Raw genomic sequence first — 25,739 nt, 5'->3', positions numbered from 1 at the left:
CCATCAGGTCATTTAAGGACTTCTCTACACTGGTTATTCTAGTTAGCCATTCGTCTAACCTTTTTTCAAGGTTTTTAGCTTCTTTGCGATGGGTTCAAACATCATCCTTTAGCTTGGAGAAGTTTGTTATTACCAATCATCTGAAGCTTACTTTTGTCAACTCGCCAAAGTCATTGTCCTTCCAGCTTTGTTCCATTGCTGGCAAGGAGCTGCATTCCTTTGGAGGAGAAGAGGTGCTCTGATTTTTAGAATTTTCAGCTTTTCTGCTCTGGTTTCTCCCCATCTTTGTGGTTTTATCTACCTTTGGTCTTTGATGATGGTGACATACAGATGGGGTTTTGGTGTGGATGTCCTTTCTGTTTGTTAGTTTTCTTTCTAACAGTCAAGACCCTCAGCTGCAGGTCTGTTGGAGTTTGCTGGAGGTCCACTCCGTGTTTGCCTGGGTTTCACAAGCGGAGGCTGCAGAACAGCAAATATTGCATAACAGCAATTGTTGCCGTCTGATCCTTCTTCTGGAAGCTTTGTCTCAGAGGGGCACCCAGCTGTATGAGGTGTCAGTCGGCCCCCACTGGGAGGTGTCCCCCAGTTAGGCTACTCCGGGCTCAGGGACCCACTTGAGGAGGCAGTCTGTCCGTTCTCAGATCTCAAACTCCATGCTGGGAGAAGCACTACTCTCTTCAAAGCTGTCAGACAGGGATGTTTAAGTCTGCAGAAGTTTCTACTGCCTTTTGTTCAGCTATGCCCTACCCCCAGAGGTAGAGTCTACAGAGGCAGGTAGGCTTCCTTGAGCTGTGGTGGGCTCCACCCAGTTCAAGTTTTCTAGCCGCTTTGTTTACCTACTCAAGCCTCAGCAATGGCGGACGCCCCTCCCCCAGCCTCACTGCTGCCTTGCAGTTGGATCTCAGACTGCTGTGCAAGCAGTGAGCGAGGCTCCGTGGGCATGGGACCCTCTGAGCCAGGTGTGGGATATAATCTCCTGGTGTGCCGTTTGCTAAGGCCATTGGGAAAGCACAGTATTAGGGTGGGAGTGTGTCGATTTTCCAGGTACCGTCCGTCACGGCTTCCCTTTGCTAGGAAAGGTAATTCCCCAACCCCTTGCACTTCCCAGGTGTGCCAATGGCCCACCCTGCTCCGTGGGCTGCACCCACTGTCTGACAAGCCCTAGTGAGATCAACCCAGTACCTCAATCAGAAATGCAGAAATCACCCGTCTAATGCATCGCTCACGCCGGGAGCTGCAGACTGGAGCTTTTCCTACTTCGCCATCTTGGAACCTCTTTTTTTTTTTTTTTTTTTTTCTTTTTTTTTTTTTTTTGAGACAGAGTCTCGCTCTGTTTCCCCGGCTGGAGTGCAGTGGCACAATCTCAGTTCGCTGTAACTTCCACCTCCCGGGTTCAAGCAATTCTCCTGCCTGAGCCTCCTAACTAGCTGGGATTACAGGTGCCCACCACCATGCCGAGCTGATTTTTGTATTTTTAGTAGAGATGGGGTTTTACCATGTTGGTCAGGCTTGTTTCAAACTCCTGACTTCGTGATCCCCTCACCTTGGCCTCTCAAAGTGCTGGGATTACAGGTGTGAGCCACCACGCCTGGCTGCCAATATGTCTTTTGATTGGGAAGTTTAATCCATTTACATTTAAAGTAGTTACTGATAGGAAAGGACCTACTGCTGCCATTTGGTTGTTTTCTGGATGTCTTACAGGTTTTTTGTGTCCCTCCTTTACTCTCTTACTATCTTTCTTTGTGTTTCATTGATTTTTTTTTGTAGTGATATGCTTTTATTTCTTTCTCATTTCCTTTTTTATCTATAGATATTTTATTTGTGCTTACCATTGCAATTACATAAAACATTTTAAAGTTATAGCATTCTATTTTAAACTAATAACAACTTCAATCACATGCAAAAACTCTACTCTTTTACAATTCCACCTCCCTCTCCCTGCTCTGATTGATGTCATGAATTCATCTTTATTTATTCATATAGATTTAAATGTTTAAATGTTTTTGTGATTTAAATTCTATGCACCAAAAGGATAATAGTACAAATTATTGTATTATCCATGTGTTCACCTTTACTGAAGAACCTTATATTATCCTGTGGTTTCATGTTGCTTTTTACCATCCTTTTGTTTCATCATAAAGTACTCCTTAATCTTTTTTATTTTAGAGCACATTTAATGGCAAAGAACTCCCTCAGCTTTTGTTTAACTGGAAAAGTGTTTATTCCTCCATTTTTAAAGAACAATTTTGTCAAATACAATATTCTTTGTTGACAGTTTTTTTTCTTTCAGCACTTTGAATGTATCGTCCCTATGCCTTCTGGTTTGCAAAGTTACCACTGACAAATCCTCTCATAATCTTATGGAAGACCCCTTACATGAGACAAATTATTTTTCTCTTGCTGTTTTCAAGATTTTCTTTGTGTTTGACTTTAGACAGTTATATAATTATAATGTGTCTTGGTATCGTTCTCTGTTGATTTACCCCATTTGGAGGTCTTTGAGATTCTTGAACTTTTAAGTCCATTGCTTTCCTCAAATTTGGGAAATTTTCAGCCATTATTTCTGTAAATAAACTATTTGCCCCATTCTCTCTCTTCTCCTTTGGAACTTACATGTGCATATATTGATCTACTTGATAGTGGCCCATACATCCCTTAGGCTCTCCTTGCTCTTTTTTTTTTTTTCTTATCTGACTCTATGATTTCAAATGACCTCTTTTCAAGTTTGCTGACATTTTCTTCTGCCTGATCAAGTCTGCTGTCAAAGCCCTCTTAAAAATTTCTTGGTTCAATTAAAGTGTATTTCATCTCCAGAATGTCTGGTTTGTCCTTTTTAATAGTTTCTGTCTCTTTGTTGATATTCTCACTTTGTTCATGCATCATTCCTGATTTTTTAAAGTCATCTATCTGTTCTCTTTTATCTCATTGAGCATCTTTATGACAACTATTTCGATTGTTTTTTTCAAGCAGCTCATAGATCTGTGTTTCCTTAGGATCAGTTTTGGAGTTTTTTATTTTTTTTCCTTTGATTGGGCTACATTTTTCTGTTTCTTTGTAGCTAATTTTGTTTCAACTAGAAGGTCAGAGGCAAAAAATGCTTGCTAAGTCTGATTAAAAGAGCCGCAGTACCTTCAAGGTCTGTCTACTGTGGTACTGGAGTGATTATTTCTATCTTATCTCCTTTACAGCTTGGTCTGGAGAGCTGCCTTAGACTCTCCAATGAATCTATTCAAACAGCTGCCTCTGTTACCTTGACTTGTCTCAGATTCCGTTGACCCAAGATGGGGTCCTGGCACTAGGAATGTAAAACTGCCTCCATTATTTTGACTTGCTCCAGGTTAGGGAGAAGCTTACACAAGGCTCCTACTGACCGTGTTTCATTTCTAGCTTTAATGTCTGGGCACTGATTTCCCTAGGTTTAACTACTTGCTCCATGTTAAGGCCATGCTGTGGAAATCTGTCTGTGTGACTGTCACACAGGCCTGTCTGTGTGATTGTCAGGGAGAATTGGCCTGCCACAATAGGGCCTTCAGGAGGTGATTAAGTCATGAGGTCAGAGCCATCATGAATAGCATTAGGGCCTTTATAAAAGAGAAAGTTCATGGGTTTGCTCTCTGCTCTTCCACCATGTGAGGACACAGCCTTCATCTCCCTTTTTCTCTTCTACTGCTTCCACTATGTGAGGGGATAGTGTTCAGGCCACCATCTTGGAAGCAGAGATCAACCCTCAGAACTTTGAGAAATAAACTTCTTTTGTTTAGAAATTACCCAGTCTCAGGCATTTTCAGTGAAAACTTCCATAGTGATGATTTCCAGCTTTGATTAGCTCATACTCTGTGCCCTGTCCTGCATGAAGTGTTTCATGTGTGTTGTTCCACTCCATCCTCATAACATCCCTGTGATGTAGGTACTAGGTGGTGACACTGCTGTTTTGCATTTGGGGTCACTGAAAGTTACAGAGGTTTGTTAGCCTGCCCAATGTCAAAAACAGGAGGAGGCCAGGCACGGTGGCTCACACCTGTAATCTCAGTACTTTGGGAGGCTGAGGCGGGCAGATAGGTTGAGTCCAGGAGTTCAAGACCAGCCTGGGCAACATGGCAAAACCTCATCTCTACAAAACGAAAATAGAAAAAAACTAGCTGGACACGGTGGTACGCATGTAGAGCGGGTAAAATGGACTAAGACAAGCCTGCCAAACATCACCAATTTCCCTACACCTTTTACTGAAATCTTTTCTTGGCTTTATAATGGCTTGGGTGCTGTAGCTTCTCAGCTGGTCTCTGGAATTCTCACACAGGTGTTCTGGCCCATATATTGTTGTTAACCTTATGTCTCTGAGCAGAAGGAGGGCCGAGAGCTGTTTAGTCCATCATCTTGCTGACATCACCGTGCAATATATTTTCATGTGGTCGCTGCAACTGCTCTGTAGTCAAAGGCCCATCTATGAGAACTGAGCACCACATTGCCATCACAGTGGCCCCTCCTGCCCCTCCTCCTGCCCCAGTGGCCTCCTGCTGCCCCCGTGGCCCCTGGTTCTCCTGCACACAGTGGCAGCCCGTTAGGTGCTGATTCCCCAAGGCTCATCTTCCCCAGGTGAGCTGCATCTCTTCTCTCCACAGCACTCTGGCCCCCAGAAGCTTCTCCACATTGCCCAGGAACTCCTGCACACCGAGGAGACCTATGTGAAGCGGCTGCACCTGCTGGACCAGGTAGCCCACATGGCTTAGGGGCAGTTTCAGTATCTCTTAGCATTGGCTGGGCATTATAGGTGCAGTATGAATGACTTAAATACTAAAACTCAGACAAATTTAAGTCTGGTCTACAAACTTCTTTTTTTTTTTGAGGCAGAGTCTCACTCTGTCACCCAGGCTGGAGTGCAGTGGCGTGATCTTGGCTCACTGCAACCTCTGCCTCTTGGGTTCAAGCAATTCTTCTGTCTCAGCCTCCTGAGTAGCTGGGACTACAGGCACACGCCACCACGCCCAGCTAATTTTTGTATTTATAGTAGAGACGGGGTTTCACCATATTTGTCAGGCTGGTCTTGAACTCCTGACCTCAGGTGATCCACCAGCCTCGGCCTCCCAAAGTCCTGGGATTACAGGCGTGAGCCACCGCGCCCGTCCTAGAAACTTATTTTTTGTTTTTAGTGCTTGTAGCTCTGAGGAAAAGGCTTTGCCAAGTCACCTGTGGGACATTTCTTTTTGGCAGCTGCATGATCTGAGCATGTAAATGGCTTCTGGATGTTTTTCTGCATAAGTACTTGGGACAGAGTTTGCCACTCATCTCTATCCACATGACAACGTGGGGTTTATGAGCACAGGAAATAAAGCACCCATGGAAGCCGGGGTTTTGACAGATGGTGCTGCTGCTGTTTTTATCTCACGAGAAAGAAAAGGAAGTCTGAACCTTCCATTTCGCATGAGAGGTGGCTGAGGAAAGATGTCGTTCCCTGCCCTCAGGGGACTGTCCCTGCCTCACCCACATTCGTAAGTCATAAGCGAGCTTGCATTAAGACCATGAGGTTGTCTGAACCAGTTCGATGAAAAGGGAGGACAATAATTCTGAAATGCATTAAGAAAACACAAGGTGGCAGCAGCGGCCCCTCCCAAGCGCCCTCACCTGTGGCCGAAGCAGGGCGGCAACTGTGCTCAGTGGAAGAGGCTCACTGGCCACACGTGGGCTTCTCTATGCTCAGGTTTTCTGCACCAGGCTGACGGATGCTGGGATCCCTCCAGAAGTCATCATGGGCATATTCTCTAACATCTCCTCCATCCACCGCTTCCACGGGCAGTTCCTGCTGCCGGAGCTGAAGACGCGGATCACGGAGGAGTGGTAAGTACCGTCTGCGGATGCCGTGGGGCCCCTCAAGTGGTTTCTAGACCTGGGTTCATGTGCCTGAGAGCCAGGCAAGTGCTGGGGGACTGTCTCATGGTGGCTGGGCGCCTCCCTTCTCTGCGTGGTCCTGGGTCCGATCCAGACTCCACCCCTTCCTGGTTGGTGACCTTGGCCGGCCACTTACCGTCTCCAAGGCTTAGTTCCTGAGAAAGTGGATGATGCGCAATGAAGGGCTTTTAACGCCCCACTTGGGCCTCTGAAACTAAAATGAGGTTTGACATCTGGAAACACCACACAGTGGATAGTGCTAGTTGGTTTTATTGTCCCTCCTAGTTTATACTCCACCTTCGTTTTAAAAATGCTGTTTTTCCCTCTCAACAGTGGACCTCAGATCCTCCTGCTATCCCTGTGGCCTGTCCCTCTGTCCCACTGCTGCTTCTGTTCATTAGCAGAGGGACAGCTCAGTGCAAGTCACAATTCATGAAACATCCCAGGCTGGCCCCCAGACTCATCAGTTCCCCACGTTGGGTGTTGTGTTTCCCCTCATTGTGGGTGCCGCTGCTGTTTGACATAGGGTCTCTGCTGCCTGGGCCCTTCGCAGGCTCGGTTTCCTTCTGCATGAGGAGCCTGGTCCTTCTGTGTCCCACAAGCCTGTTCTGCAGGCTGCAGCCCAGGAGACCACAGAGGCTTGACTGGAATGGGAGGCCAGGGGGAGTCCTTTCACCTGTTGCTCAGGGAGAGGCTGTGTCAATTTATAAATCTGTACAAGGACATGGTCCAGCTGCTGAACAGGTTACATTGTGTCCCCGAGGCAGTCAGGACTGGATGCAGCCTTCTGGCTGACAAAAATCCATGCTTGGTAGAGACAGGTTTTCTCCTGCAAGGCCCTGGAGACTGCTAACTCATGAGTGCATGTGTGACCTCCTCTGCAACTTTTATCACAACACAGGGGTCTAATGACTTAGCCACCCTGCCCTTTGGACTTTTTTTTTTGAGACAGAGTCTCACTCTGTTGCCCAGGCTGGAGTGCAGTGGCGCGATCCCAGCTTACTGCAAGCTCCGCCTCCTGGGTTCACGCCATTCCCCTGCCTCGGCCTCCCAAGTAGCCGGGACTACAGGCACCCGCTACCATGCCCGGCTAATTTTTTGTATTTTTTTTTTTTTTCAGTAGAGACGGGGTTTCACTGTGTTGGCCAGGATGGTCTCGATCTCCTGACCTCGTGATCAGCCCACCTCGGCCTCCCAAAGTGCTGGATTACAGGCATGAGCCACCGCACCCGGCCTGGACCTTTAAATTAAATGTATGAGTGCAGTTCACAGTCACGCTTTACTGATGGCTTTGTGCCTGTGGCTTTTTTCTTTCTTTTTGAAACAGTCCTAAGGTCAAAGACGATTAGTATATTCTTCTGTTTCTTGAAAATTATTTGCAAATCCCTGTCCAAAGCAGCTTTTTTCATTATCAGTACTACAAAGAGCTACTTTCCACAGGACTTCGCCAGCATTGGATAGAACCATTGTTTCTAATCTTTGCCCATTTAAAAGGAGCATAATGGTATTTTGTTGGTTCTCTTTGATAACTGTGGTTCATCATTCAAGCGATTCTGCTACTACTGCTATCTCCTGTGTCTGGGTCACTGGTTCTAAGCTTGCAGCTTGCACTTTTAACTGTTTTACAGGCATCTTTCATTTAATTGCCCAGTTAACTATTTTCTACTCTACAAGACATAGGGGAGGAAGCTAAGGCTCAGAGAGGGTGACCAATTTGCTCACCATCACACAGAGCTGGCCTCCACCCCACACTCCCCTGGTGGAGTTCATGTCCACTAACCTCAGAGTCCCCATTGCACCCAGCTATTTCTCTGATGATCCATTTCTCCATGAAGGGACACAAACCCACGGCTCGGGGACATCCTGCAGAAGCTGGCCCCATTCCTGAAGATGTACGGCGAGTATGTCAAGAACTTTGACCGAGCCGTGGGGCTGGTGAGCACGTGGACCCAGCGCTCCCCACTGTTTAAAGACGTCATCCACAGCATCCAGGTAAGGTGGGCAGTGGTAGTGTGGACACGGATGTTCTCAAGATGCACAGAGCCTGGTGTTTTATTTTTTAAAAACATATATATATACACACACATATACATATATATATATATAATTTTTTTTTACTCCAAAAAGTAACATATGACATTACTGAAATTTTGGAACATAGAGAAAATTAGGAAAATTATGGGATGTGTCCAGATGCTCTGTTGATGCTTTGAGCCTTACAATAACTCCCAGAGATGAATCAGCATTCCCATCGGAAAATCGTGGCTCAAGAGGCTGTGCAAGCTACAGCATCACGAGCTATTATCTGATGGAACCTGAATTCAAAGGACAGTCTCTGATTGCACAGTGTCCCTCTATATCTAGTGCAGGCATTTTTGTTTAAATGTTACATTGCTTTTTTGTTTTTAGCTTTCTGCTAACAGCCTCCTCACAGCCCTGGCTGCTCTTGTCTCCTGTAGGGCTGGTCTCTTTTTTCTTGATTCACAAGGCTTTTATATGCTAAGAACATCAACTGCTTTCTGTCATGCATGTCACAGATTATTTTCCCCCATTGATCTTTTTTTTTTTTTTTTTTTTTTTTTGAGACAGAGTCTCACTCTGTCACCCAGGCTGGAGTGTGGTGGCACGATCTCGGCTCACTGCAACCTCCGCCTCCTGGGTTCACGCCATTCTCCTATCTCAGCCTCCTGAGTAGCTGGGACTACAGGCGCCCACCACCACGCCCAGCTAATTTTTTTGTATTTTTAGGAGAGATGGGGTTTCACTGTGTTAGCCAGGATGGTCTTGATCTCCTGACCTCATGATCCGCCCTCCTTGGCCTCTCAAAGTGCTGGGATTACAGGCGTGAGCCACCGCACCCAGCCTGATCTTTTAACTTTGTGGTGGTGTTTGCCATAAAGAATTTTTTATTTTTTATTTTTATTTATTAATTTTTTAATTTTTTTCGAGATAGTCTCGCTCTGTCGCCCAGGCTGGAGTGCAGTGGCGTGATCTCAGTTCACTGCAAGCTCCGCCTCCCAGGTTCATGCCATTCTCCTGCCTCAGCCTCCCAAGTAGCTGGGACTACAGGCGCCCACCACCACGCCTGGCTAATTTTTTGTATTTTTTAGTAGAGACGGGGTTTCACTGTGTTAGGCAGGATGTCTCAATCTCCTGACCTTGTGATCCACCTGCCTCAGCCTCCCAAAGTGCTAGGATTACAGGCGTGAGCCACCGCACCTGGCCCAGAATTTTTTATTTTTAAGTACCTCCACTCACCACTTCTTAAAATATAAAGCTTATTTTTAAATGCATTTCCCACGACCCAAGACTATATAACCCCATCTCCACTAAAAATACAAAAATTAGCTGGGCATGGCATGCCTATAGTCCCACCTACTCTGAAGGCTGATTCAGGAGAATTGCTTGAACCGAGAGGCAGAGGTTGCAGTGAGCTGAGATCGCGCCTGCCATGTCCTGGATGACGTCTGCCTGGGGACACTCGAAGCAGACATGGCCCCGGTTGCAGGCCAGCCACTGGTCTGTGCATCCCCTCATCCTAGGCAGATTGGGCACAGGGCCAGGCAGGCTGTGGGGAGGGCTCTCCACCTGGACTCAGTACCGTCCAGCCATTCCCTGAAGGTGACTTTGCCCCCCAGGGATCCCAGGCCATATCTGCAGACATTGGGTGCACCCAGCATCTGGTGGGTGGGGTCCAGGGATGCTGCAAAACACGTTGCAGCAGACAGGATGGCCCACCGCAGAGAATTCTCCAACCCGAATGTCCATAGTGCCCAGGCTGAGAAGCCCTGGTGTGGACAAAACAGGATTGCGTGACAGTCAAGTTGCCCGTGGCGTTTGCAGGTTTCCTTCCTTTAATCCAAAGCATATTGTAAACGTTAAACTTTTTTATTTTGAAATAACTTTAAACCTTTACAGGAAAGTTGCAAAAATGACAAATTGTTATGCATTATTAACATTTTGTCTGGCTTACTTTATTATTCTCTCTAAACTCATACAGATGATGATGACTTTTGAGCGTTTTGAAACTAAGTTGCAGACACCGTAACCCTTTATCACTAAATATGTGAACAAGGATATTCTCTTGCGTACTCCCAGCACAGTGATCAAAATCGGGGATTTTATACCGACGTCCTGGTGCTATCTACTCCACAGCCCACACTCAGATGTCACCGATTGTCCCAATAACATTCTTGTTTTCTGATCCATAACCCAACCCAGGGCCACACATTGCGCTCATTATTGTATTTGTCGTCTTGGGTCTGGAACAGGCCTCTGTCCTTGTCTTTTTGAGGGGTGCAGCCTAGTTACTTGTAGACTGCCTGCTTGGGTTTTTTTGCTGTTTCTCCACAGTTTGATTGAGGCTGTGCCTTTTCCTGGAGTGAGGCTGTGCTCTTCTCCCTGCGTCCTGCCCGGTGACGCAGTCTCTGCGTCCCAATCCTGGAGATACTCACTTGATAAAGGGCGTGTCTGTCAGGACTCCTCAGGTGAAGCTGGGTTTTTTCCCCATTAATAAGTTTCTTGGCCGGGCGCAGTAGCTCATGCCTGTAATCCCAGCACTTTGGGAGGCCAAGGTGGGCGGATCACCTGAGGTCAGAAGTTTGAGACCAGCCTGGGCAACATAGTGAAACCCTATCTCTACTAAAAATACAAAAATTAGCTGGCTGTGGTGGCATACTTATGCCTGTAATCCCAGCTACTTGGGAGGCTGAGACAGAATTGCTTGAGCTGGGGAGGCGGAGGCTGTAGTGAGCCAAGATCACTCCACTACACTCCAGCCTGGGTGACAGAGCAAGACTCCATCAAAAAAAAAAAAAAAAAAAGGTTCGGCCAGGCGCAATGGCTCACGCCTGTAATCCCAGCACTTTGGAAGGCCGAGGTAAGCAGATCACAAGGTCAGGAATTTGAGACCAGCCTGACCAACATAGTGAAACTCCATCTCTACAAAAAATACAAAAATTAGCCAGGTGTGGTAGTGCGCGCCTGTAATCCCAGTTACTTAGGAGGCTGAGGCAGGAGAATCACTTGAACCTGGGAGGCGGAGGTTGCAGTGAGCCGAGATCACACCATTGCACTCCAGCCCCGGCAACAGAGCGAGACTCCATCTCAAAAAAAAAAAAAAAAAAAAAGTTTCTTATGGGAGGTACTTGGAGATTATGTGAATATCTTGACAGAAACAGTTGTTTTTATGAAGATTGTCGACTTGGGTTTCTCTCACCCTGTTGTATCCCAGGCATTTTTGAGCTCATCTGAGCTGGAAGCCGTTCTGTTCTGGGCCCTGAGCTGGGTGAGGGTGGTTGAGGCCCTCGAGTTGCTGGCAGGTGGGTGGGGAAGCTGGTGGACAGGACGACAGAGGCAGCAGGCCCTCACAGGCTGCCCAGTGGGCATCATCAGGGGAGGCAGAGGCAAAGTGGTCTGGGCAGGAGGACCCGAGTGGGGAGCATAGAGTTGACAGGGTGGCAGCATTCAGCACACACGTGTCTGGGGTTCGGATGCCAGATGGAGACACGGCAGTGAGGAGGTGCTGCAGGGTGTGAGAGGAGGCACAGGGAGCCAGTGAGCAGAGCTGGGCATGGGTGGAATGCGAAGGTCTCAGCACCTGATGGAACACTGGTGTGTTTACATCGAGAGCGATCTGCAGAAGGACTCCCCGAGTGGCTTCTAGGCATGAGGACAGGCCCTAGCCCGATTCCCAGTGGGGACGGTTGGGTGAAGCTCTGCCTGATTTCTCAGGAGAGGAGTCAAGGGAGCCCTGTTTAGGCCCACGGGTGGGTGAGAGTGGGGAGAACCCACTGTTGATGGGAGGAGACAGTCCTGTCCAGGCATTTATTTTCTCCACCAAGGATGCGTATAAGACAGCCAGCTCTGGGCCAAGGGCCAGCCTGCCTGGAGTTCCAGTCCTTGCTCCATTGGTCAGTCTCTCTGAGCCTCAGTTTCCCCGTTGTAAAGTGTAGTCTGTGCCAGCCATGTCTTGAAGGACAGTCAGTTCTGGGCAGCCAGTTCCAGGCACCTTCCTGGGGCTGTGGTGGCCAGAAGCCGGGGTCGGGGCCAGTGTCCACACACATGTCCTTGGGGTGCCCCATCCTCCCTCTGTCCCCACAGAAGCAAGAGGTATGCGGGAACCTGACGCTGCAGCACCACATGCTGGAGCCTGTGCAGAGGGTCCCCCGGTACGAGCTGCTGCTCAAGGACTATCTGAAGAGGCTCCCGCAGGACGCCCCAGACCGGAAGGATGCAGAGAGTGAGCTGGGGCCAAGGGCTCCCAGGAGGGTGCAGGGGCACCTGCCAAGAACTCTGGGGTTGGGGAGAGAGGGGGAGAGAGAGTCGTGGGGTCACGGGGGTAGGGGAGAGAGAAAGAGAGACCAGAGGGAAAGAGACAGAGACAGGGGAGGGAGAGAGATGGAGACAGAGAGAGAGATAGGGAGACGTTGGGGAAAGAGAGGGAGAGGGAGGGAGAAACAGACAGAGGAGAGGAGAGAGAGACACACAGAGACAGAGAACGGAGGGGGAGAGAGAGAGAAAGAGACAGAGGAGAGGAGAGAGAGACACACAGAGACAGAGAAAGGAGGGGGAGAGAGAGAGAAAGAGACAGAGGAGAGGAGAGAGAGACACACAGAGACAGAGAAAGGAGGGAGAGGGAGAGAGAAACAGACAGAGGAGAGGAGAGAGAGACACACAGAGACAGAGAAAGGAGGGGGAGAGAGAGAGAAAGAGAGAGAACGAGTGAGCTCCGTAGCAGCCCAGGAAGGGACTTACTGTCTTTGACGGCAGAGAAAAATCTCCCCTGCTTGAAGTATGCGGGTGGACATTGGTCTGGGGAAGGTGCTGCTAAATGCTGGCCCTGTTCAGAGCTTAGGCCCCAGAAATGGGCCTCATGGGGCTGGTGGGGGCTGCTCCTAGTCCAAGGGCAGTGACTGGTGTGGCTGGCAGGCAGCCCGGACAGGCGTCTGTGCAGGATCGTGGGAGCCCCCTGCCTGGTATTGGCCCCAGAAGGGATGTGTCTGCAGGGTCGGGGGCAGGGTCACCCCCTTCCTCTGGGCCAGTCCTCTAGAGTAGCCCAGGCACCCTGGGAAAGGCCGAGAGCAGAGACAGATCCTCTTTGGAGGCAGCTGCCCTGGAGTCCCTCAGGCAAGCAAAAACGGAGCCACTGTGGCCCCAGGCTGAACCCAGTCTTCCTCCTGCAGGGTCCTTGGAGCTCATCTCCACAGCTGCCAACCACTCCAATGCCGCCATTCGGAAAGTGGTGAGTGTGGGGCTCCAGCGGTGACCTGCAGGGTGGTGCAGCAAGAGTGAGGGCCAGAGACCTTTGTGGGCCAGCCCCTTCGCCCCCACCCTTCGGGGGGCTCCACGAGTGACTCTTTTACACCTCCTTCCACGCCCATCCCCAGGGGGGTCAGCCGGACAGCCCCGCCCCTTGCTATAATAGATCTGTGTCCTTGGTGAGTTATTTAGCGCTCTATGCCTTAGTTTCCCCATCTATAAAATGGGAGCCCCGACAGAGCCTGTCTCACTGGGCGTCTGTGGAGAGTAAAAGAATCACTCTACAGCCAGGCGCAGTGGCTCACGCCTGTAATCCCAGCACTTTGGGAGGCCGAGGCGGGCGGATCATGAGGTCAGGAGATCGAGACCATCCTGGCTAACACGGTGAAACTCCGTCTCTACTAAAAATACAAAAAATTGGGCGTGGTGGCGGGCGGCTGTAGTCCCAGCTACTCAGGAGGCTGAGGCAGGAGAATGGCGTGAACCCGGGAGGCGGAGCTTGCAGTGAGCCGAGATCGCGCCACTGCACTCCAGCCTGGGCATCAGAGCAAGACTCTGTCTCAAATAAAAAAAAAAAAAAGTGTATAATAAACAAAAACCAGGAAAAAAAAAGGAATTTCCTTTGTTTTCTAAGTATCCATTACCTAGGCAGTTTCATTTAATTATCCAAATCCGGGTCTTTTCACCCAAAACTCACACACCTCTCAGAGAACGGCTGTTTCATGACTCCTAAAACACTAAGGAGAGTGAGAGCTGCAACATGTCCAGGGTCAGCCCCAAGTCCTGCCCCACAAGGTGGTCCCCGGCCTGCCCCAGAAAGTGTCGGCCACGTGTTACCATGGAACTCAGCCCTAAATGGCCTGAGCCCATGGCAATTTTTGTGTTCAAAAGCCTCAGCAAGGCCAGGTGTGGTGGCTCATGGCTGTAATCCCAGCACTTTGGGAGGCCGAGGCGGGCGAATCACTTGAGGTCAGGAGTTCAAGACCAGCATGGCCAACATGGTGAAACCCCGTCTCTACTAAAAATACAAAAATTAGCCAGGCGTGGTGGCTCACACCTGTGAGCCACCAGGTGTGGGGGGAAAAAAAAAGAATCAGTCTACACAGAATGCTCAGAACAGGACCTGCCTGGTGCAGGAAGTGTCAGTGCTCAGTGTTATTGTCATTCATTCACTCACTAAAGCTGCATTAGTCCCTTCATGGACTGGCTCTGTGCTCACTCAGCCCTCCGGGACATGACAGGTACATACCCAGTCCTCTTAGTGCACACCAGGTGCTTGCCCAGCCCTCCCAGTACATGCCAGGTGCATGCATTTCTCCACTATTAGACACCAGCTGCACACGCAGCTCCCCAGTACATACCAGATTCACACCCAGCCCCCCCAGTACACACCAGCTGCACACCCAGCTCCCCGGTACATACCAGGTTCACACCCAGCCCCCCGGTACACACCAACTGCACACCCAGCCCCCAGTAGTGGGCAGGTACACACCCCGCTCCCCTGTGTATATACCAGGTACCTGCCCATTCCCCCAGTTCTCAAAAGACCCTCACCCCTACCCTAGTCTGCTCCTCTAAGCTCTCTGCTGCTGGCTCCTCTAGTGCCCCCTACACCCTGTGCCCACTTGCACTTACCTGCATTGGTGCCAGAAACGGGTCAGCCAAACCCAGCCACCTCCAGGGTGTACAGGCTGAGATCACTCAGGTCCAAGGATGGGGCTTCCGAGGCACGGCAGGTCCAGACTCGGACATGTGGCTATTGTCGAGGTTGCCGCAGGCTCAGCTCTGCGTTCTGCTACACTGGCGTCCGGCTCAGAGCTGGACCATGAGCTTTGACCCTGTCCCATCGCACTTCTGGGTGCCGGTTACCCATGTGACTACCCCACCAGTCACCATGGCCAGGGGAAGGTGACATATGGATTGTCCAAGTCTGGGTCTCAGATACTCAACTGACCTCTCTGTGCCTCAGTTTCCTTGTCTGTAAAATGAAGATAACAATGGCACTCACCTCACTAGGTGAGTTAAAACATGTGTCATGTAGAACAGCACATGGCTTACAGCAATGGTTAGCTCTGTTGCTGTTTATCATTGTTATTATGCTCTGCATGGTGAACTCCTATTCATCCTTCAATACCCAACTCAAACATCACTCTGTTTTCCCTCCCACCCTTGTCAGTAGCTCATTGCCCTCTCTGGATTCTGGGCCACGGTTGCAGGGAAGGACTCCGCGCATCTCTAGGTCACCAGCCACTCTCACAGACCTTTGGTGCCTGAGTCCCATGTCTCTTGCAGGAGAAAATGCACAAGCTCTTGGAGGTGTACGAGCAGCTGGGTGGGGAAGAAGACATTGTCAACCCGGCCAATGAGCTGATCAAGGAGGGCCAAATCCAGAAGTTGTCAGCGAAGAATGGCACCGCCCAGGACCGCCACCTCTTCCTGGTGAGCCTGGCCCCTGCCAACCCAGCCACAGAGCCTCCCTTGCCATTTGCCTCAAGCCCAGGGCAGTGCCAGGAGGGCTCTGGCTGCCCAAGGACATGGGCTCTTCTGTGGCCTCTCCTACTGGGCCTCTGGCTCCCTCTGAGACCCTCAGCATCCCTCCCCCAGCCACAGGGAGCCTCCCTCCTCCACATCCAGACACCAAACTTTTGCCAACAGCTCTTCCCCATTTGCTGCAAATATCTCATTTTTCAATCCCTCACAGCCAATACCTCTTTCCTCCCCAGAACTGAGCAGACTCCAGCTTGTAGCAACCAGGAGAGCACAGAGAACTGTAGCAGCGAATCACAGTTTCAACTATTCCTGAGCCAAACCCTGGCCGGGAGGGAGGGGGAAGGTGGGATGGAAGTGTAATTCGAGACCCACCCTGGGTGCCATGGCACAATAGAAACAGATGTGGTTCTTCTTTCCTCCTCCATTTTCCTCTAGCTTCTAATTCTCCTTGAATAAACAATTATTTCTCTGAAAGGTTTTTTTTTAAGTTTTTAAAAATTACGTTAACTAAAACTCATTTTTGCTTTACAATTCCGAGTTTTGACTAATGCAGTTGTGACCACAATCAAGTTACAGAAAAAGGTTTTTTTTGTTTGTTTTTGTTTTTGTTTTTGTTTTAAGACAGAGTCTCGCTCTGTCGCCCAGGCTGGAGTACAATGGCTCAATCTCGGCTCACTGTAACCTCCACCTCCCAGGTTCAAGCAATTGTCCTGCCTCAGCCTCCTGAGTAGCTGGGATTACAGGCGTGCTCCACCACGCCTGGCTAATTTTTGTATTTTTAGTAGAGATGGGGTTTCACCATGTTGACCAGTCGGGTCTCGAACTCCTGACCTCAGGTGATCTGCCCACCCAAAGCGCTGGGATTACAGGCGTGAGCCACCTCACCTGGCCAAGTTACAATTTGATCACTGCCCCCGCCCACCGCCCCAGTTCCCTTGTCCCACCCCTTTGTGGGCAAGCACTTGCCTGCCCTGGCAACCATGGATCTCTTCTCTGTTTCTAGAATTTTGCCTTTCCCAAATGTCATATCAATGCCATGAGATGAGTCTGTCTCCTTTAGCTCACCATGTGGGTTTGAGAGATTCATCCATGTTGGTGAATGTATCAGTAGCTCATTCAAAAGATTTGGTTTGGCTGGACGTGATGGCTCACACCTGTAATCCCAGCACTTTGGGAGGCTGAGGTGGGCAGATCACCTGAGGTCAGGAGTTTGAGACTAGCCTGGCCAACATGCTGAAACCCCGTCTCAACTGAAAATGCAAAAATTAGCCGGGCATGGTAGCACCTGCCTGTAATTCCAGCTACTTGGGAGGCTGAGGCAGGAGAAGCTCTTAAACATGGGAGAAGGAGTTTGCAGTGAGCCAAGATAGCGCCATTGCACTTCAGCCTGGGCAACAAGAGCAAGACTCCATCTCAAAAAAATAAAAAAAAGTTTTGTTTTTTTTTAATTATACAATTAGCTCATTGTTCATGGTTTAAAAATTTAAAAATAGAAATGAACAAAAATAAAGCTAGCGACTAGAGTCTCCTCACTCAAAGATGTAACTGTAGTTAAAATTACTGCACATATCTTTTAAAAATATTTTTCACTTTATAACATTAAAAAAAATGAAAAGGATCCCATGTGAGAAGCTCACTGAGGCCCCTGGGGTGGCCTGCGGGCAGCTCTCGTTCCTCACTTGTGCCATCCCTCTTGCAGTTCAACAGCATGATCCTTTACTGCGTGCCCAAGCTGCGGCTCATGGGCCAGAAGTTCAGCGTCCGGGAGAAGATGGACATCTCAGGCCTCCAGGTGGGTGAGCTCCTCCATCTCAAACCTGTCCTCCTGGAAGGGGCACTGAGCAGGGCTGGGGACACCGGGCTCTGGCCGCTGAGGCACTCACCTCTGTGCAGCCTGGCACCCCTACCTGCTTTTCCAAGCCATAGACCCTATCTGTGACCAAGGCACTGTCTCAGTCCTGGTGCCCCAGGCTGGAAGGGCAGGATTCCACCCCTCTCTGCTTGGCCCACCTGCCACGTTGCTGCCAACTCCCTTTTCTGCAGAGCCTTGGAGGATGCAGGGGGCAGTAGGGATGGCACCAGGACCTGGACTGAACCCTGTCACCTGTGAGACTGGGACTCGGGGCCCTATTTACAAACCCAAACATGAAGCCCAGGGTTGCAGGGAGAAATCCTGGCTGGGGCGGGGGCCTGCTTCCCTTGCCTGGTTCCTGGGTCCCAAGCTCTTTCCTGTCCTCCTGCACCGGAGCCGGGGGAGAGTTCCAGGCAGATCTGTAGCATGGTCCAGAATGACCTTTTTTTTTTTTTGAGACAGAGTCTTGCTCTGTCACCCAGGCTGGAGTGCAATGGCATGATCTTGGCTCGCTGCAACCTCCACCTCCTGGGTTCAAGGGATTCTCCTGCCTCACCCTGCTGTGTAGCTGCGATTACAGATGCGTGCCACCACGCGCAGCTAATTTTTGTATTTTAATAGAGACGGGGTTTTGCCATGTTTGCCAGGCTGGTCTCAAACTCCTGACCTCGTGATCCACCCGCCTCGGCCTCCCAAAGTGCTGGGATTACAGGCATGAGCCACTGCACCCAGCCTAGTTAGTCATTATTTTTAATGGTATTTCTTAACCTGGAGTGCAATGGCGTGATTTCGGCTCACTGCAACCTCCACCTCCTAGGTTCAAGGGATTCTCCTGCCTCACCCTCTGGAATAGCTGTGATTACAGGTACGCGCCACCATGCCCAGCTAATTTTTGTGTTTTTAGTAGAGACGGGGTTTCAGCATGTTGGTCAGGCTGGTCTCAAACTCCTGACCTCATGATCCACCTGCCTCGGCCTCCCAAAGTGCTGGGATTACAGGCATCAGCCACCGTGCCCAGCCATGACCGATTTTTTTATAGAGAAACAAAAGAAAAGTATAGAAATACTATAAAAAGCTGGGCACGTAGTTTTGGTGGCTCACGCCTACAATCCTAGAACCTTGGGAGGCTGAGGTAGGAGGATCCCTTGAACCCAGGAGTTCGGGACCAGCCTGGGCAGTGTAGTGAAACCGTGTCTCTATAAAAAACAAAAAATTAGCCATGGCCGGGCGCGGTGGCTCACGCTTGTAATCCCGGCACTTTGGGAGGCCGAGGCGGGCGGATCACGAGGTCAGGAGATCGAGACCACGGTGAAACCCCGTCTCTACTAAAAATACAAAAAAATTAGCCGGGCGTGGTGGCGGGCACCTGTAGTCCCAGCTGCTCAGAGAGGCTGAGGCGGGAGAATGGCGTGAACCCGGGAGGTGGAGCTTGCAGTGAGCTGAGATTGCGCCACTGCACTCCAGCCTGGGCGACAGAGCAAGACTCCGTCTCAAAAAAAAAAAAAAAAAATTAGCTAGTCATGGTGGTGCACATCTCTATTCCCAGGTACTTGGGAGGCTGAGGTGGGAGAATCGCTTGAGCCCAGGAGGTCAAGGCTGCAGTGAGCTATGATTGTGCCACTCACAGCGCTCCAGCTTGGCTGACAGGGCAAGACCCTGTCTCAAAAATAATTTTAAAAATAATAATAAAATAACCTTAAAAAAAGATACTTTATCTAGTTAGTCTTTTTTTTCTTAACCTGAATTCAGAGAATTTCAAGGTAAGAAGGGATTTTTGGTGGCATTAAGCAAATGATTACATATTTTGATTTAGCAAATATTTTTGGAGCACCCATTAATTCAAAGCCCTCCCTACAGGGGACAGGGACCCATTCCAGTCCCCCAGCAATCACTGCAATGAGACACGGAACAGGCGTGAGCTACCGCGCCCGGCCATGGTCTCTGTGGTCTCATCCTGATGGAAGAGGATGGGATCTGCGGCTGCGGTTCTATGAAGAAGTGACCCCATTTTCATTAGTTCTGGGCACACGTTGTCCTCTTTACATCTCTAATCTCAGGGCGCACCTGCTCAGGGGCTCAGACTCTGCAGGGTGGCTAAGGCCATCCTCGCTCTTCTCATCAGATCCCTTTCCATCCTAAGGTGACATGGCTGCTGTGGGGGGCAGTGCCCAGTGGTGCCTGTGGGGATGGCTTGGCTTCAAGGAGGATGGATGGGGCGACATGGGGAGGAGGCCTGACGGGCTGGGTGTCCGGGGGCGGGTTTGGTCAGCAGAGTTCCAAGCACAGAAGACGAGCGGCCCTAGCTGTGTCTGAGCAGGATGGGAGGCCCGCTGTCCCTGATGGACCAGCTCGTGCAGCAGCCACGGTGACCTGAGCCTCTGCGCCCCTCTCCCTGCAGAACTGTGGGGCTGCAGGCTCACCTCTGTTACCTCCTTGGGGAAACACTTCTAAGTCAGAAAACATGAGGCTGGAGCTAAAATGACCAGCCTGGGTTTGCTTTGTTCTTTGTTCTTGCCCCTTCAGGTGCAGGATATCGTCAAGCCAAACACAGCACGTACATTCATCATAACGGGAAGAAAAAGGTCCCTGGAGCTGCAGACACGGTACGGAACAGGCTGTTTCTAGTGAATGTCTTTGACCTCATGTCTTCTTTTTCTAAACTGGATAACCTTGCAATATGTTTTTATTTATGCATGGCTTAAAATTTAACAGTACTGTTACCGAAACACCAGGGTTCTGTCTAGGTCCTGCGCTTGCTGCACAGAAAGCCAATCACTGAGATGATTATTGCCAAGGAAGAAGCTTTAATTGGCCGAGGAGATGGGAAGTCAGTCTCAAATCCATCTCCCTTACCAACTAAAACTAGGGGCATTATACAGCAGGGAATAAATGTAACAATATATAAGAAACAGGAACTAGGGAGGGGCAAGGAAGCAATCATGAAGAATAAAGGGTCTGGGCATCTCACTGCCTGGATGTGGTGACCTGGTGAGTTTCAGTCCCTTGATGGTTTTTTTGAGAGGGCTGAAGGTGTTTTCTGAGGAAGGAACTCAGATAAATGATAACTTTCAAGCTCTAAGACCAGAAGGGTCAATTTGTATGTTTATCAGATAAATTATCTATGGGACTCAGGGCAGTTTCAGTACCTAGGGAAGTTGATGAAAATTAAGCCTCTGCCCACCCCCTGTTCAGCAGACCCAGCACGTTCTTAGTCCTCTCTTGAGTATCCTTCTAGGATTTTCTTTCTTTTTTTTGAGACAGAGTTTCGCTCTTGTTGCCCAGGCTGGAGTGCAGTGGCACAATCTCGGCTCACTGCAACCTCTACCTTCCAGGTTCAAGTGATTCTCCTGCCTCAGCCTCTTGGGTAGTTGGGATCACAGGCGCCCACCACCACGCCAGGCTAATTTTTTGTTTGAGTGAAAACCCAATGGGGTTTCACCATGTTGGCCAGGCTGGTCTCGAATTCTTGACCTCAGGTGATCCACACCCCCTTGGCCTCCCAAAGTGCTGGGATTACAGGTGTGAGCCACCATGCCCGGCCCCTTCTAGGATTTTCTATGCACATGCACATATATCTACATTTTAAATCACAGATGGCTGTTTACTGTATAACCTGTTCTGCATCTTGCTTTTTCACTTAATTTGTCAAGAACCATCCCATATCTGCACACCATTCCTAAAGCAACATAATTTTCCATTATGATCATTAGCTAGTTCCCACTGATGAGGACCTGGGCTCCTCCTGAACCTGGCCATCACAAATGCTGCTGCAAGCAGTGTCCTTGTTTTTAGGTGTTTCTGCATATGTGTAACTGTAGCCGTCAGATAGATTGCTGACATAGAATTGCTGGTCACAGGGTAGTGCATCTGTTTGAAATTTTGGTGGCTGTTATCACACTATGCTTTAAGGTGATGTCAGGCTGTGCTCTAACTAGCCATACGTGGGAGTTCTGTTCTCCCACACCCCACCAACATGGGATCTTTGTAATGACCCATTATGGTCCAAAGAGGCATTGAATTACAGCCACTGCAGAGGGCTCCACGTGGCTCACCTGGCCCCACCAGGCCACGAGTGTTTTGAGGCCCTTGGGGCCAATCTTCCAATCCTTGAGTTGCATTGACAAGCCAGTGTGTGGCTCGGGTGTGCTGCAGGGCTGAGAGAGGGCTGGTCATTTAGAGTCAGTATCCAAGACTGGATTAATACAAGACTGTTTTGGTTTTATAGGACAGAGGAAGAGAAGAAAGAATGGATTCAGGTGAAGCTTCTAAAGTTGTAAAGTAACCAAATGCTTGAGTGATTGAGTGATTGAGCAATAAGGCCATTCATGTTGGGGCAGAGGGTGGGGGCCCTGGCCTCCGGGACTGCTGGCCCTGTGCCGCGCCCTGCAGGGATGCAGTGACCACACTGCCTTCATAAGCACCTTCAGATGCCACAAGCCTTTCAACCTATTCATTTCTTTGAGGGCCCCCAAATAAACATGAATGGGCCTGGTGGAGTCACAGGCAAGGTTCCCCGCTCAGGGTGGATCTCCTCAATCTGGACAGCTCCATGGGGAGACCACATCATTGGTAGGGGGGAAGGGAGATGGCCAGTGGCCTGGGCATCGTTCTGGGAATGCCAAGGCCCGTCCTCAGGACAGAGGCAGGCATGTCCCTCCTGTGGGTAGCATCCTCCCATGCCCCTTGATAGTCCTCCCTGTTGTGTTGCTGTGTCCAGATCATCCAGGCCACCATCGAGAAGCACAAACAGAACAGCGATACCTTCAAGGCTTTCGGTGGCGCCTTCAGCCAGGATGAGGACCCCAGCCTCTCTCCAGACGTGCCTGTGAGTCAGTGGCCTGAGGCGCAGAGGGACCTCCAGGGGATGGGCTGCCTGTGGAGAGCAGAAGTCACTGGCGTCTGGGTGGGCAGCTTGACCTCCAGGCTTTCCTCCTGCTATACCAGGGACCAGTACAGCGGGCACTCCCTTGTGTTAAAAGAAAAACTTAAGACAAATTAAATTTAACAATTTAATTGAGCAAACAACTATTTGTGGATGGGATAGCACCCGCCCCCTACAACCCCTGAGACCACAATAGGTCCAGAGAGCCTCCTGAGCTGCTGTGTGGTCAGAGAGGATTTATGGACAGAAAAAGGAAAGTGAGGCACAGAAACAGCTGGGTTGGTTACAGCTCCGTGTTTGCCGTATTTGAACATGGTTTGAACAGTCGGCCACCTTCCCATGGCAGCTTTAGGCTGAACTTAATTTCACCGCTACCCACCCTCCACTAAGTGCCGCTGCAGCCTGCTGGGCCCCAGGCCCGTGGTCAGCGCCCAGGTGGGCAGGAAAGCAGGATGTGGGCGTGGAGGAAGTGCTCCTGCGTGACCTGTTTGGTTGTCTGGTGCCTTCTGCACAGCATCCTACACACCAAGGCATGTTACATCATCCCCATAGAAACTGAGTCTGAGGAGCTCTGTGACATCCCCAGGCCATGGGTGGTGGAACTGGCATCACAGGGCTGTGGTGCACTGCTTGTATACCACTCTGTCTGGCCCAGCACAGCCCATGACTGCAGACACCTTTCTGTGATTGTATTTCCCCCCGAGTGCCCCCGTGTCCTGGGAGATGGTGGCTCAGAGCCCCTTGAGGGAAGCAGTAGGAGCATCTCACTCCCCATCCTCATGTGGAGCCGCCCCAAGGGCCCAGGGGGATTTCATTTGGAGACTTAGGCTGGGAAAGAGGCAGAGCTACAGGGTCCTTGCCTCGAAGCCTGGCCAGGGAGTCAGTGCTGCAGCCTCAGGGCCAAGCCTCAGCCATTTCTCCCCCTGGGGCTTCCCTGGAGTCAGGGAGAGAGGATTGGGTGAGGAGGCCGATCTCTGCCCGCTGCGAGGAAGGCCCTGGAGCCACTGGCCCTGGACAAGGCATAGGGGTTGGAACTGTAGCAAGGACATATCCGGGGAGGCACCCAGGAGAGATGGTTCCCTGAACCCTATGCCAGGCCCTCTGCTCCAGCCTTCACGGGGGCACCAGGCATGACTCAGAGTGAGGGTGCCCCAACTCTTACCTCCTGGTCCAGATCCTGCAGGCCTGAATCCCAACTCCAGGCTGGTTCTGCCCTCCCTACCACCTCCAGGGGTCTGCCTAGCACAGCCCACCTCCCCCATATCCACTTCGTATTTGTATCAAGTCCACTAGGTTTTTTCTGCTTTCTGCATTTACTTTGCAAGGACTTTGCACCATCCAGAAAGAGTCCTGGGACTGCCTTGAGTGGAGGTGGCCTGGGAATGTGAGACACTGAGCCCGGCTGTCCTTAAATCTGGCCAAGCCCTTTCTGTCCAGAGGCTGAGCCCAGAGCCTCACTGTGCTAAGAAAGTCAGGGGGCTGCAGAGACTCTCCACAAGGAACCCTGGAGGATGAGAGAGAACCCAAAGGGACCCTCCTCACTCACTGGGTGACTTGGTATAAATTAGAGCCTCTGAACAGGGTTGGCCAGAGGGAGGCGTCACCCATCAGCCACCCACCTCACTGGAAGATGCTCCTTCTAGGAGAGGCCTCCAGCTCAGGCCAGGCCCAGGGAAGGAGCAGCTTCCCCAGAGGCACAGCAAATCCTAGGCCTCGGAATTCCTGCTCCTGAGCCTGCCCTCAATGCACAGAGGTGCTGGGGGCTTCAGGAACTGTCCCCTCACTGCACAGGGGCTGCGTGGCCCTGTAATCTCCTCTCACTCGGCCTCTGTGTCCCTTCCAGATCACAAGCACCAGCCCTGTGGAGCCTGTGGTGACCACCGAAGGCAGTTTGGGTGCAGCAGGGGTAAGTGCCCCATGCTCAGTGGTCAGCAGGGGTGAAAGGCGGAGCAGGGGGTCAGACCAGGATGACCTATAGGGAAGATGGAGAGGGAGGGTCGGACCAGGGCCTCCTGGAGGCTGAGGGCTGAGGGGCCAGCCTGCCCTGCTCACTGTGACTGGGGGCCTGGGTGTGCGGAGGTGAAGCTATGTCTGAGTCCAGGCACTGATGACTTGTGTGGTCACTGCAGGGGACTCTGTAAGGCAGGCAGGCAGAGGCCTGTCAGTGTGGGGATGTCCATTACCTGGTTGGAGGTGTTCACACAGCTGGGCACGCATGTGAGAATCCTCTGAGCTCCAAGTGAACATTTATGCTCTTAACATGTGTGAATCGTCCCATAAAGCGTGTATTAACAGTGCAAGGTCCTTAGGAGGCTCAGTAATGCAGAGGACTGCTTAGTCCTTCACCCCAAGCCGCAGCCAGGGAGGCCTGAGCCTCCTTGCCTCTCCCCGTCTGTGTTCTCGTGTGCCTTGTGGCAGCCAGCCCACAAGGGTGCTGCTCCAGCCAGGCAGACTGTGTCCACGCGCCTGCCTGCCAGGGGATGTGCTGTCGGAACTGGGATAAGGCCTGCCTCCCTCCATTTAATCTGGGAAGTTAAAGAGGATGAGGGCCGAGAGCATCTGTACCTGGAGCCATCATCATTGGCGCCCAGGCTTGGCACTCACCAACGCTGACAGCAACATCACCGTGGAGCACCCCGATGCAGGAGGGTGATTCTCCAGGCGCCTCGCCTCACCCCATGCTGTGCAGGCTCAAGAACGACGTGGCCCCAGGTGGCTGCCCTAGCCCCATCCAAGACAGGGGTCTGTCCAGGTGAGCTGGCCGCTGGCTGCCCCCTCCCATGACCTGAGCTTTACCAGGCTCCACCCATCATGATCTGGGCTGGCCGGGTGTTGGGAAACCATGAAGAAACTCAGGAGGCCTTGGGAAGGATGTAGTGCTTCAGGGGCACAACAGAGTGTGGAGGCGTGGGCGGACTTGCAAATACATCCCAGCGGGCAAGAGGAGAGACCCCAGATTCACAAAGCGCAGCCACCTGGCCTCTGCAGAGCAGACAGGCACCCTGCAGGGACATCTTATTAACACTGAAATGAGGAAGTCTGACACAGGGTGGGCAGCCTGGGGGAAAGTGGTCCCCTGGCCTCCTAGGAGAGAATCTCCTCTCACTTGTCTCTTCTTCTTGTGTCTGGCCTCACCCGGCTTCCTGGCCACCCTCCCCTGAGATGCCCTGTATTCCCCTTGCCCTGCCAGGCCCCAGGGCCTTGACACCTGCTGTTTGCTCCGTCCAAGTCTATGAAGCCCTGTAGCCTGCCCCGGGGGGCCCTGATAAAAATGTCTTAATGACAGGAACCCCCCCATCGCAACTTTTTTTTTTTTTTTTTTGAGATGGAGTCTCTCTCTGTCACCCAGGCTGGAGTGCAGTGGCACAATCT

The 25,739-nt window shown here is 50.8% G+C and overlaps 1 protein-coding gene across 6 annotated transcripts in view; it reads left to right on the top strand.

Moving 5' to 3' along the window:
* FGD3 (FYVE, RhoGEF and PH domain containing 3) overlaps positions 1-25,739 on the top strand; it is a 160,400-nt gene that overhangs the window by 121,918 nt on the left and 12,743 nt on the right. For all 6 annotated transcript variants that reach the window (XM_055271917.2, XM_055271920.2, XM_055271922.2 and 3 more), the window contains 11 exons: positions 4,620-4,709; positions 5,696-5,832; positions 7,719-7,875; positions 11,986-12,124; positions 13,068-13,126; positions 15,436-15,582; positions 17,333-17,425; positions 20,009-20,088; positions 21,711-21,741; positions 22,203-22,310; positions 24,211-24,273. In XM_055271917.2, the coding sequence (XP_055127892.1) occupies positions 4,620-4,709; positions 5,696-5,832; positions 7,719-7,875; positions 11,986-12,124; positions 13,068-13,126; positions 15,436-15,582; positions 17,333-17,425; positions 20,009-20,088; positions 21,711-21,741; positions 22,203-22,310; positions 24,211-24,273 (1,104 nt within the window). The remainder of the gene's footprint in view (positions 1-4,619; positions 4,710-5,695; positions 5,833-7,718; positions 7,876-11,985; positions 12,125-13,067; positions 13,127-15,435; positions 15,583-17,332; positions 17,426-20,008; positions 20,089-21,710; positions 21,742-22,202; positions 22,311-24,210; positions 24,274-25,739) is intronic.

Source organism: Symphalangus syndactylus, chromosome 3 (genome assembly GCF_028878055.3).
Source record: "Symphalangus syndactylus isolate Jambi chromosome 3, NHGRI_mSymSyn1-v2.1_pri, whole genome shotgun sequence".
Taxonomy (NCBI): Eukaryota; Metazoa; Chordata; class Mammalia; order Primates; family Hylobatidae; genus Symphalangus; species Symphalangus syndactylus.
This window is presented reverse-complemented; position numbering and strand designations above follow the sequence as displayed.